Source organism: Panthera onca, chromosome D3 (assembly GCF_046562875.1).
Source record: "Panthera onca isolate mPanOnc1 chromosome D3, mPanOnc1 haplotype 2, whole genome shotgun sequence".
In the NCBI taxonomy this organism is placed as follows: Eukaryota; Metazoa; Chordata; class Mammalia; order Carnivora; family Felidae; genus Panthera; species Panthera onca.
The window spans coordinates 38,010,456-38,022,662 of record NC_138350.1 but is presented as its reverse complement, the minus strand read 5'-3'; the positions used below and the strand labels follow the sequence as shown (position 1 = coordinate 38,022,662).

The window sequence follows — 12,207 nt, the reverse complement described above, 5'->3', positions numbered from 1 at the left end:
AAACAAACCCGGTAATCATTTAAGATCTGCCAATAAGAGAACCAAGTTACTTACAGAGTACGTGACAACTGTATTTAGAATGAGATAATCTTTCTCCAAATTTGGGGTGCTGGCTGATGAAAGCTATGCTCTTCATTCCCTAAGCATCATTCTTTTATGGAGTAATTTTATATACATCTACCAATAACAGACCTTACACTCACCGAGGCACCTTTTTTTTTTTTTTTCTTTTTTTTTGTCCCCGAGGGTGGGGGTTACAACTTGTCACTGGGCCACGGACCGAGTGCTTTTTATTTCACTCTCTTCTCAAGAGGACCTACGTTCACTGAAAGCTTGGGATGATTTCATACTATTTCTGGGTGGCCATTCGTGATTATTATTACTAAAGGTTAGGAAGTGATGCCTACCTCCATCCAAGCTGCGAGACATGGTGTAGCGTTTGCTGGATGAGCGTTCGAAGTAAGGGGCAGGACGATCTATCAACGCGCTGGCTCTTCTCGTTTGGGCTTGCGTCCTGCCACTGTAACGAAACTTGGAGCCCAAGGTAAGGAATTTCTTTGGAGGTGCTTCTGGTAACAACAGTCTAAAGATATTAAAGAAAAAATGCCAGAGAGACTGTTGAGTCAAACATTAAGAATGCTATCTCAACTTTTTCAGTCAAAGGTAAAGTGCTTTGTGCGTTTAACATATAACATGTTAAATGAATGTGGTTTAAAAATTTTTTAAGTATTTATTTTTGAGAGACAGAGACAGACAGACAGACAAAGCACGAACGGGGAGGGGCAGACAGAGAGGGAGACACAGAATCCGAAGCAGGCTCCAGGCTCTGAGCTGTCAGCACAGAGCCCGATGTGGGGCTCGAACCCACTAGCCGTGAGATCATGACCTGAGCCGGAGTCGGGTGCTTAACTGACGGAACCACCCAGGCGCCCCAAATGTGATTTTATAGGAAAAAAAAATCAACTGCCGCAGTACATGTCAACCAGGGAGTTGTAGAGAGGCTATAAATACAATGGCAGTTGGCCTGGACTCCATGAACTTTAACATCTCGTGCAACTGAAGAGTTTATGGTTCTATAAACCCAAAGAACAATTAAATAGGTGATCTTGGTGAAGAAGACGGTGATAAAATTTGCTATTTTGTAGAAACAAATCTGATAGTCTGAGTAAACAAAGGAGCCCAGCGTATTAAGAAATGACTGAAATGTTAAGGAAGGGATTGAATCCTTGAAGTGGGCATCTTATAAAAATAATGAAAGGACCTTTCATTATTACTAAAGGTAATAAAGAAAGGGGAAGCAGGGCAGATCAAGATGTCTTGTCAAGAAACCTGGTGACAGTGAACTTGAAGGAACAGAAAGGATATTCTTCCACATTCTTCCCAACAAACTTTTTCAGAAGTGATTCCAATTAATTGTTCTAATTCTTCCTGAGGAAGAAATGAAATCATCTTGACCTACCTGAAAAATGTGTGATGTTCAACACATACTTTCCATAAACGTTTGGCAGCTCGATGGTTTGGCAGCTTAAACCCGATGGTGCTTTCAAATTGTTCAAACTAAATTAAAAAAAAACCAAACACATATTGAGGAGTAAAGTCAGGTTTGCAATTACAAAGAAAATCATTTACAAATCATGCCCCCCACAAGTTTTTTCCTTTACTCACAAAATCAAGCGCTATTTGCAGAATTCATGCTATACATATTATTCATTAAAAAAACAATCTTGTATTCTCCTTAAAATGCTGCAGACATAGATAATCGCATTATGCGTGTTTTATGTCCAAGTATGGATTTTATGAAAACGGAATGCAAAAAAAGACAGCATCTGGATTTCTTCCAGAGGCCAATTTGTCCTGATCTCATTGTTAAGCCTTATTTTCATGGTGTCTCTATGACACCATGACTTCAACTGGAATATACATACAGGAATAAACACAATGTTTAGAGTCTACAGCATTTTCAGGATGACATTTTCTCCCAGGATCTGGTCGGAATATATGCATATGTCCTAGGTATTTGATGACTTGGTATCAGATATTGCTGAGTTTGTTTATGAATTCTAATCTATGGATTATTTGATATTATATATAGGAACATAGATCGGGAGAACACGATTTCCTATCTTTCAGCATGTATAGTTCAGATGATAATCTATCAGCCATTTGATTTCTCAAGGCAAAATATCCGACTTCCTAATGTATTTTAATATTATTATTGCAAATGTTCAGTATTTTTTTATTTGCTGCCGACAGTATGCATCAGGCCACCAGAGGGCAATCATTTTAAACAGTAAAAGCTTTCCAAAAGAGCATTGAACAACTGGACTGTTGACATAGTCAACAGAAAAAAAGTAATTTATATAGCAAAGAACCAAGAAGAGGGGCCTTATGTGTGGCATAGGAGATATAACTATGCTTGACTTCGATTTCTTTTTTTTTTTTTTAATTTTTTTTTTTTAACGTTTATTTATTTTTGAGACAGAGAGAGACACAGCATGAATGGGGGAGGGGCAGAGAGAGAGGGAGACACAGAATCGGAAGCAGGCTCCAGGCTCTGAGCCATCAGCCCAGAGCCCGACGCGGGGCTCGAACTCGCAGACCGCGAGATCGTGACCTGAGCTGAAGTTGGACGCTTAACCGACTGAGCCACCCAGGCGCCCCGATTTCTTATTTGAGAGGGACGAGCTGGGGTTGGGGGTGGGGAGGCTGGGAAATACATCACAAGCTATTCCAACTACAACTGCCTTTCCCAATTTTTCACTCGCTCTGGACGTTCACACGGAGGGGTAAGTTGTAAAAACCGCTATTGGCCAACAGCTGCAGCCAATCAGCAGACCAGAGCATTCTGGATCGTGACTAAACCATCCTTCAGTTATTCATCCCGCATCTAATAGGCACCATACTCGTGCTCGCGGCTGCCAAGAAGCCGGGAAGGTTTTCTTTCCTGCTATCCTCACGCTGTTTGAATGCTTCTTTCTCTCTCTGTGCTTTGTACCAATTTCTCAACCTCTTCAGAGCCTTTGTGCCACCACTCATTTTCTCCCTCACTCCTTCTTCTCAGCCTATTTACATGATTGTAAAAAAGTGGCGGCGGGGGGGGGGGGGGGGGCGCAACTTTCTTGGAGCCTGCTTCTGCCTGAAACACAACCCCATCTCGCTCCTTGACAAAGGTCAAGAAGGAGAAGCCTTGGCTACTGCACCCCTTACCTCACTGCCACCTGCAGGGTCCTCCCACCATCTTCTCCAACTCTTCAGTGTCACACCGGGCTTTGTCAAGTCGACGCACTTTTCTTAGTTCTTAGCCCACACGTCTTGTCAATAGCATCTGGCCCCGCTGGTTCATCATGTGCCCAGAATCTCGTCTCCTTGTCACTTGGGACTGTTTCCTGCCCCTTTCTTTCTCTGGTTGCTTTTCTTCATCCCCCTACGGTCCTCTTCTGCCTACTCTTCCCTCTCAAAAAGTGGTGTCACCCAGGGTTTCTGTTTGAGGGTCTCTTCTTCCCTAACTTCCCTTGTTCTCTGGGCAACTTATTTCCTGCCTGAGGCCTCGAATAGAATGGATGCAGTGGATGACTCCTTCAAACCTGTATTTCTTACTATGCAAGAATCACCCCCTGAAAATGTCTCGGAGGAATTTTTTTTTTTTTTCTGAAATTCTCCGTTTTCCCCTCTTGTCTAATATCACGTCCATCAACTGCACGCATGCCGAGGGAAGGCCTCTGATCATCATGGACTCCTTCCCCTCTTTAGCACCTTCCTCCACCCTGTGTTCAAGACCTACTGGTTCTGTTTCTGAAACCTCCCTCACAGCTGCTCCTTCTGTTCTATTCCCACAGCCTCTGCCCTAGTTTAGGTCTTACCACATCTCATTGCTAACCTGCAGAGTTTCATTCCAAATTATTCGTCTAGCGTATCACGTCCTCTTGCAAACCTCCCATGGCTCACTACTGTCTCCTGATGCATTTCTCCAGCGTTCCCATCTGGGCCCTCACCCCAGCCTGTTTGTTCCACGTATGTAGAATTTTATCCTATGTGCGATACGTATCATGACGACAGAATTCTAAGTGCACGAGACTGATTCTTTGCCAAACAGAAAGTCCCTTAAGGATAGGGACCAACATCGTGCTTAATGATAAACAGGTGCTCACTTAGTAAATGTTGGATGAACCAAATATATTATCGGTTATAAGTTTAATATGCAATTTTAGGGAATAAAAAAAAAAATAATTTCAGGTATTTACATGAAAAGCTTCCGGATTATTTCAGTCTTCACAGACAAGTTTGACTTTATATTTAAACAGGATTCCTTGCTTTATAGAATGATTTAAAAAAATGTTTAAAGTGAGGTACAACGGACATATAACATTATATTAGTTTTGGGTGTATAACATGATTCAGTGTTTATGTGTATTATCACCACACATAGTTACAGATCTTTTTTCTTGTGATGAGAACTTTTAAGATCTGTTTTCCTAGCAACTTTCACATATACTGTACAGCATTATAACTGGAGTCACCATGCATCACATTACATCACATATAACCTGATTTTTAAATTACATTTTCCACCAATGGAGAGGCTGACTTGGAAGACAGGAGATCATTCTGGATCGTACCAGAAAAAGTTCAGAGACACGGATGAGCTGCCATCTTAGAACTCTGCCTGCCTCCATTAGATTATGCATGCTCGTTAGAAACTGGATGTTTATTCATCATCTATTAAACAGATCATAGGTGGTAAATATCTCCTGTTATGTGTAAACCACTTTGGAGGATATAAGTAGTTCAGGATGGTTGTACCCGAGGAGCAACGATAAGTTTACGATTTTGATTTTCTCATCAGTCTACCTGATTGAAAGAAAAAGGCAGAAATGTACGAGGCTATGAGACACTTATGTAATTTACCCTTGGTGTCTCTTGCTATAATCTTTCTTGTGCTTTGATCACATTATCACTAAGCTATACATGTTAGGGTGCCAACAGATTTGGAGTACAAAGACAGGTCATGGACATGTAAAACAGAGACAAACAGGAAGAAATCTATTTTTTTATTCACAAAAGGTTTAGCACCTAAGAGTTTCTTTTATACCGCAGTTGGAAATATACAAAACATTGTTCACAAATCCCGATTTTACATTAAAAGCTTCAAAAGTAAAACTTTTTCAATCTATGCACTGGGACAAAATTAGAATCAAACCACTGAAAAGAAGAAAATGTTTTATTTATTGCTGTTTATCGGACAAGTCTACGATAAATTCTCCTCGGCACTGAGACAGAAATCACCATGTCCTATGATGTTCAGAACTTGGGCGCAGGCAATTTAAATTTTTGTTTGCCATCAGGTACCTTTTTGTTCAAGGTACATGCAAATGCGGGGCTACTTACCTCTCCTGGCCGGATCTTAATGTAAAAGTTGTTCCGTTTGTATGAAATTTTTAGAACCTTAGGCCAGGCAAATCTGTTTATTCTCAGTCGGTCACGATATATCAACAGACCACTCGCACAAACTCCTAGCATAATTTCTACTCCTTCAGAATCCTGGAAAAGAGCACCAAGAAACAATGGATCGGTATTTCACTTTTTTCCACTGACAGCTAGGTAGGGGATTTAAGCTTCCATGAAAGAACCTATAATTGACTACCTATAGCTCTAATTTAAATACGAAGAACACTGCAGCCATTTTTTTTTTTTAAACACTGCCACTAAAGTAATAGGCTCCTAATGAAGATATTAATCATCATGGAGATACGTCAGAATAAAACTGGCTCACGCTCAGGTATCTTACAACGTAAATACCGCACACAGAGAAGGTCGACCAGATGATGTGTTAATAGCAGGAAGAAATCATCGCTGCCCTTCTAAAATGGTTACAGCCGTCTAATGTGTATTAACTCCTTTCATTTTCACGGTGATATTTTGAGAGAGTTGCTATGACTGTTCCTAGTTTACAGAGGAGGACACTTTTCAGGCATGGAGAGGTGAAGGGTCCTTCCCAGTTGAGTATGAGCAGCCTGGCTGCAGAGATAGAACGTTCAGCTGTTATGTATACTAACAGAGAGGCTCTGCCCCTTCTAAAGAGTGTTTTGGAGTTTGTTCCACTAAAAGAGAGCCTTAGGAAAAAATCTTTTTTACATACCATTAGTGTCAGAGTGAAATTTAAATATAAAATCATTTTTTAAATTATGAGCGTACTTCCCCAACGTGCCTGGAACACACACACTGCCCAGTTGCAGTCACATTTGAAAACCGGTTCACATACATGAATATCAGCACATTTTCTATAGGTATATAGTTTTTTTAAGTGGGAGCATGCTATATTTATAGCTTGTTGTCCTGCTACTTGGCACATTTACTTCACCTTTAGGTCACTTCCTAGGGATGTGGGATGAGAAGTCTCAGAGATCGGAGGTCATCAGGGAGGTCATATAAAGCTCAGGAGACCGAATGTGTACAGCCTATGCCCCCTACATGTTGTATTTGGGTGAAACGGGGTAAAATCAACACATGTGGTGGCCCTGAGTGGGGGAGACACAAAGGACAGAAGGCAGGACTGTGTGTGAGGCTCCGTCCCCATCTCCTTGTCACACTGGATGTCGGAAGCAGGGGGCACATAGGAGGTGAAGCTGAGGTCTTCTGCCACGTATTAATCAGCAGGACTGTCCCTGGAACTGAGTCACTCTGCAGCGGTGAAGAGGGGAGGGGGATATGGAAGAATCCAAACAGGAGAGTCTGACTCATCCCCACTGTGGGCATTTACTTCCTCAATCTTGCCAGTGCAAGGCAGAAAATGAACATTTCCAGAATCAAAAATAAATATTTCGGTCCATCTCTAGGAAACTTAAGTCTACAAATACCATCTAACTGGATTAAAATGAAATATTTTACCCTGGAAACAGATCGCTCCATTAAGGTACAAAATTACTCTACAGAAGTGGAAATACTTGATGGCAGGATATTACAACATAATTAAATTCTGAGGAGAAGCTCAAAGATCAGAAGCTGTCCACCATTTATCAGGGGCTTTCATCTGAACGAGCAATTGGAAGAGCTAGAGCCTGATACTGACAAATAGCTGGCACTATTGATCCTTCAGAACCAGCCAATGTGCTCACAGGGCCGCTCAGAGGTGACTCCTCATGCGGGAGCAGAAATGCAGGCAGAGGGGAGGACTGTTTGATTAAAGGTCCTTGATTCGCTTTCTGGGTGATAAATACAGAGCTTAGTTGGGGAACTAGGCCTTTGACCTATGGAAGAAAGGACACTTAAAAGCTCTTTCGTTGTTATTATTATTTTTAAATCGCCCATTAGTGTCTTTGAGTAACGAGAAGCCAGAATCCTTCCGGGGGAAGAAGCCTCCTCTGACCCCTCCTCTCCACCACACAGGCCTCCCGCGTCCCTGTATCATGCTGTCGTTGCCAGCACACCCCAAGCAAGTGGCGCTCCAATCAGCTCCCTCCCACACCGTGCTCTCCTCAAGACTGGAAGCTGCTTGAGGGCAGGAGCTCTGTTTTACCTTTGCCCAATCAGCGGTCATACAGCACCTCCCTAGCAGGCATTAAGCCATCACAGGTTTGTTGAAAGAGAGGGCAAGGGAAGAAAGAAAACGTCAGGAATAGGTGGGGTTTTAAACTGAACCAACGTTTCCATGTCGTTACTCCGAAGTAACAACAGAGGAACACGTTTGATTATCAAGTGTTCTGCCACAGCCCGTAGTCCTGACGTCAGCGTGGTAATTTTTTTGTACCGAAAGCTGTCACAGCAGTCTTTACTGGGGACGTGGGTGTTTCCCTACCAATAAACACATTAGATGCTCCCTTTAGCAGGGAGCACTGAAGGGAGATCTGGATGGTCTCAGTTTATCATAATTAAAACAAATGAGGGGCGCCTGGGTGGCGCAGTCGGTTAAGCGTCCGACTTCGGCCAGGTCACGATCTCGCGGTCCGTGAGTTCGAGCCCCGCGTCAGGCTCTGGGCTGATGGCTCGGAGCCTGGAGCCTGTTTCCGATTCTGTGTCTCCCTCTCTCTCTGCCCCTCCCCCGTTCATGCTCTGTCTCTCTCTGTCCCAAAAATAAATAAAAAACGTTGAAAAAAAAAAATTAAAAAAAAAAATAATAAAACAAATGAGCGTACTCTTCCCTTAATTTAAAATCACTGCTCAAACTCTGCATCCTTCACTTATCACTCGGTCCATGGGCTACCCAATAAGGAGTTTTATCTGTATTTCAGAATCTTATGTGGAATAAATGACTCTGACAGCACCTACTCAGACTGACATTAAATGACAAACAAGCAGAGGCAGTCTTCCTAAGACAAAAAGACAAAGCATTTAGAATAGGTTTTCCAAAACTAGAGACCCGCATCTAATAATATGTTATGTATTCTTTATACAGAGCCATGGAGTCCAAAATCACAATTCAGAAATTCTAAATAGGCCCTAAAGCCCAGGGCTTTATACCATCCACAGAAGAGAAGCATCTCACTTATAACCGGAAATCAGTTCTAATTTAATTCAGTAAATTTCCTCCTTGAAATGATGGAGTGTGGCTGTGCCAGAAAATGGGAGTCCGCAGCTGAACATTCGTTATACTTAATATTCAGATGAAATCCTGTAATAGGCTGCAATGGTGCTTCCTTAACTCTTTCTTTTTAATTGGAGTGATTTCATATCATATTAGTGAATGAAAAAGCAGTGATCTATTTTAATTTAGTAGCTATAGCGATGTTAAGTGATTTTTATTTGTACTGATAGGACCACTGATAAATCTAGAGCTGTACTGCCCCAAATGTATGCCCTAATCTTTTACTTATTTATTTTTCCTGGGCAGTAAGTGAACCATCGTGAGTAATGTAACTCAAAAAACAAGCTTTCAATTTGCTCGAATTTTCAGGCTACCTTCATTTCTTTCTTGTTTCCTTATCTGTTAGCCACCTAGGGAAAAGCTCGAAGAGAAAAGCAATCTTAGCGTATGTCCCTTTTTTTGAATCCTCATCCTGCCTTCTATAGCATAAAATACACAACATTTTCTTATCTGAGTGAGAAAGAAGTGAAAAAACAGAATAACAAACTGGCAAGTAAACAGAGCTATACCTGCTGTTGTAATTACACACCAATGTCAAAGAGCTCGGCATTCCATGTACCGACACATCCCTCAGGTAGGTATGCCCCAGCCGAGTCTATGAGATTTTGCTAGTGTTCAGGCCTTCAGGCCTTGGAAGTGCCTGTCCTGTATGATCTACAGCATGGTCTGCAGGCAGAAGCAATCAAACCTGTGTTTATCGGATGGCCACCATTTCCTTGTCCAAACTCAGTGGGGATCAGTCTGCTCACTGAGAGCCAAGCAGGGAGGGGCCCTACTTCCAGCATCAACAGAGCCTGCAGATCATAGACGGGTCCCCTGGGTTGTCGCGAGCCAGCTGAAACTCTCTTCGTTTCTTGGCCCCAACCTTGACGGTGTAAGATACTTGCATGCCTGGAAGCCCGTTAACTGCGTGTTCCTTGGGTCCCAAAACTGGTGACTATGCAGTCCGTTAGTACTAAAGGCACGCTCCCATACGGGAGTGATGGTCTCCTGACAGCCCAAGTCAGAAGAAACTGCCTCTGAACTTCAAACACTCATCTTTTTAAGGCTATTAAAAGTTCCAGCATCGACCCCCACGATCCTAACAAACTTCCTATGTTTTGGATGAAAGTTTTCGTAAGGCTTCCCGTGCTTCTTCTCCAGTACCTTTGTTCATAGCTGCTCAAATAATAGACTAATAGCCCCTACAGCCATTCTCTCACTGCTGAAAAATACAGAGATTCTGGGAAAAGTGTGACCCAAAGTAAACAGCTTTACGCAGCAACTTCGCCACCTCAACCCTCCTACAGCCCGGTCCCAACTTCTTCAAAAGACTCCGTAGCCAAGATAGAATTTTAACATTTCGCCGGCCACCAATCAACGAGGCAAGCCTTAGCCTGGGGGGTTCATTTTAGTGGAACTTCAAAATCATAACCTTATATCAAAGCACTGATTGTCTGTCAGAGAACCCAAGTTCTAGAGAGTTATTTCAATTTAATGGGTATTTGCTGTGTGCCGGGTCATCATCCAGGACAGAGGCATAAAGAGCACTTGGCACATAAGAGATGTGACGATTGGGTCTTGGACAGTTGGCCAAGGTTGGACAGGTAGACAGGAAGGAGGACAGCCCAGAGAAAGATAGGCATATTCAGGGAAAAGGCAGAGACAGGATCTGGCAGAAGCAAAGGGCACGTGTTGGCACAAAGTGGGAGATAAAACTGTGACAGGGAAGGGGGCTGAGTTAGGAGCTTGCGACGTGAAGATACATTTATAACTGAACCAACAGGCAATCGGAGGCTTTGCCTACTGTGACCTTTCAGGAGCCGAGGCCAGGAGCAATGGGAGTTTGAGCCATGCAGAGCAAACCCTTCAGTCCAAGTATCAGAGAGCTGAATGTGCTTTATCATTGAGCAGGCCTTAAAAGCAAGCACGGATTGGAATCCCCCAGTTTCTGTTTATAATGCCTGTAGTAAAAATCACCGGCCTGTATTAATAATAACCTTGAATTTAATACAACTGAATAGGAAGGTTGGGGTTTGAAAAATGCGTACCTTGGCATGATGTAAATCGACCCCATACATGGACAGCTTTTTGGCATTTTCCAAGAAATGCATCTCTGCTTCTGCTGGCGTCATTCCTCTGATAAGAAAAAAAAAAATGTGTTACAATGCTGCTTTGCTCTCTGTAATATTTCCCACGTAGCCCCCGGCTATATACTAAGCAAGTCCCCGAAGAGGCACTAGCAGGTTTGTGGTCGGCAGGGGCTGGGGGAGAATAACAAGACAAAAGGCTCTCAAAGAGCATCGGAGCCACAATGTAACTACCCAGAATTGCACCAAGTACAGAACTTCACTCTGCTGCAGTCCCAACCTGCATGCCACTGACATCAGTCCTGGGAAAAGCAGGTAGTGCCAGTGAGGCTCACCCACCGAGGCACACGCTAAGTCGCATGTCTTCAGGGTTTCTGCACTGACCTGTGGCTCTTGTGCAGCTCGATCACTTTGTCTTCCAGTTCTTTCGTGTGGTTTGGGGCGAAGCGGAACTCACTAATGTAATCATTCCCGCATTCATCTGGGTCATAGTCTCCAAGTTCTGACTGGACAGTGTAGGAGCCCAACAGGGCCAGGGTGACAAAGGAGCAGGGCAGCCTTCCGGACACGATGTCATCTCGCAACTGTAGGCAGAGGTAGTACCTTCCAGGAACCAAAAGACAAGGCAAAGAGCCAGCGTTAGGACATGTGAAAAGCAGGCCACTTGATATATACTGTACTGTAAGCGAGTTCTTCCTGTTGAAAAATCTCACTAGAATTTTCCTTCATCTGTATTTTGATTGGGATGTCAGGGGAAAATGCTTGGCTACAAAATACAATATTTAAGGGCATCTAGAGGCAAGCCAATGTTCATAATAAAACAAGCTTTTATAACTAAAGCACAGAGTAAAAGAAACCTCAAGACCTGTTCCTTTAACATCTTTTACAAGAACTAACATTTAAAATCAAATAAATGAGCCCTCAACACACTCACTGCAATCTCTGGTTGGGGGAATTATCATACAAAAATGGTGCTGTTAAATGCAGTTATTAGGTCTCTACCAGCCTTAAGGAAGTATCATTTTAAAGTCTCGGTTAAAGGTCCTGCCGTACGACCAGATTTCAGGTAACTCAACAGCTACACCATCATAAACTCTGCTCTCAACCTCCTGCATTCCTCATGCAGTGGTCTCTTTATGAGAACAATTTCTCCTGTTTCAAGTTCTCTCTCTCTCTCTCTCTTTTTTTTTTTTTTTTTATTTAGCGGACTTTCTAGAATCCAATTGATAGGAAGATTAACTCTGAAGACTTACTACTTTAAAATCTGAGAACCTCCTCATTAAAAGTAAACAGCTTTCTATTCAAGGAATACAAAACATGTTCCACCTAATTTGGCCGAGAAATCATGCAAGTATCTCCATTCATAGCAGACTTATCTCCCCTGTTACTCTGCTTTTCAAGATCTATAGATCTAATACTAACTGCAGAAGACCCCAAGGTAAGTGTTAACATCGATGACGTTTAAAAATACTCTTCAAGGCCCAGCATGGAGGTATAATAAAATATACAAATACCTTTCATATAAGAGATAAACTGTTAATCGGTTGAAGCTGAAGACTA

The 12,207-nt window shown here is 42.6% G+C and overlaps 1 protein-coding gene across 34 annotated transcripts in view; it reads right to left on the bottom strand.

Annotated features, from left to right (window-relative positions):
- EPB41L3 (erythrocyte membrane protein band 4.1 like 3) overlaps positions 1 to 12,207 on the bottom strand; it is a 232,322-nt gene that overhangs the window by 29,030 nt on the left and 191,085 nt on the right. For all 34 annotated transcript variants that reach the window (XM_060613308.3, XM_078435398.2, XM_060613301.3 and 31 more), the window contains 5 exons: positions 11,032 to 11,250; positions 10,609 to 10,696; positions 5,386 to 5,538; positions 1,460 to 1,557; positions 408 to 583 (listed from right to left, as the gene is read on the bottom strand). In XM_060613308.3, the coding sequence (XP_060469291.3) occupies positions 408 to 583; positions 1,460 to 1,557; positions 5,386 to 5,538; positions 10,609 to 10,696; positions 11,032 to 11,250 (734 nt within the window). The remainder of the gene's footprint in view (positions 1 to 407; positions 584 to 1,459; positions 1,558 to 5,385; positions 5,539 to 10,608; positions 10,697 to 11,031; positions 11,251 to 12,207) is intronic.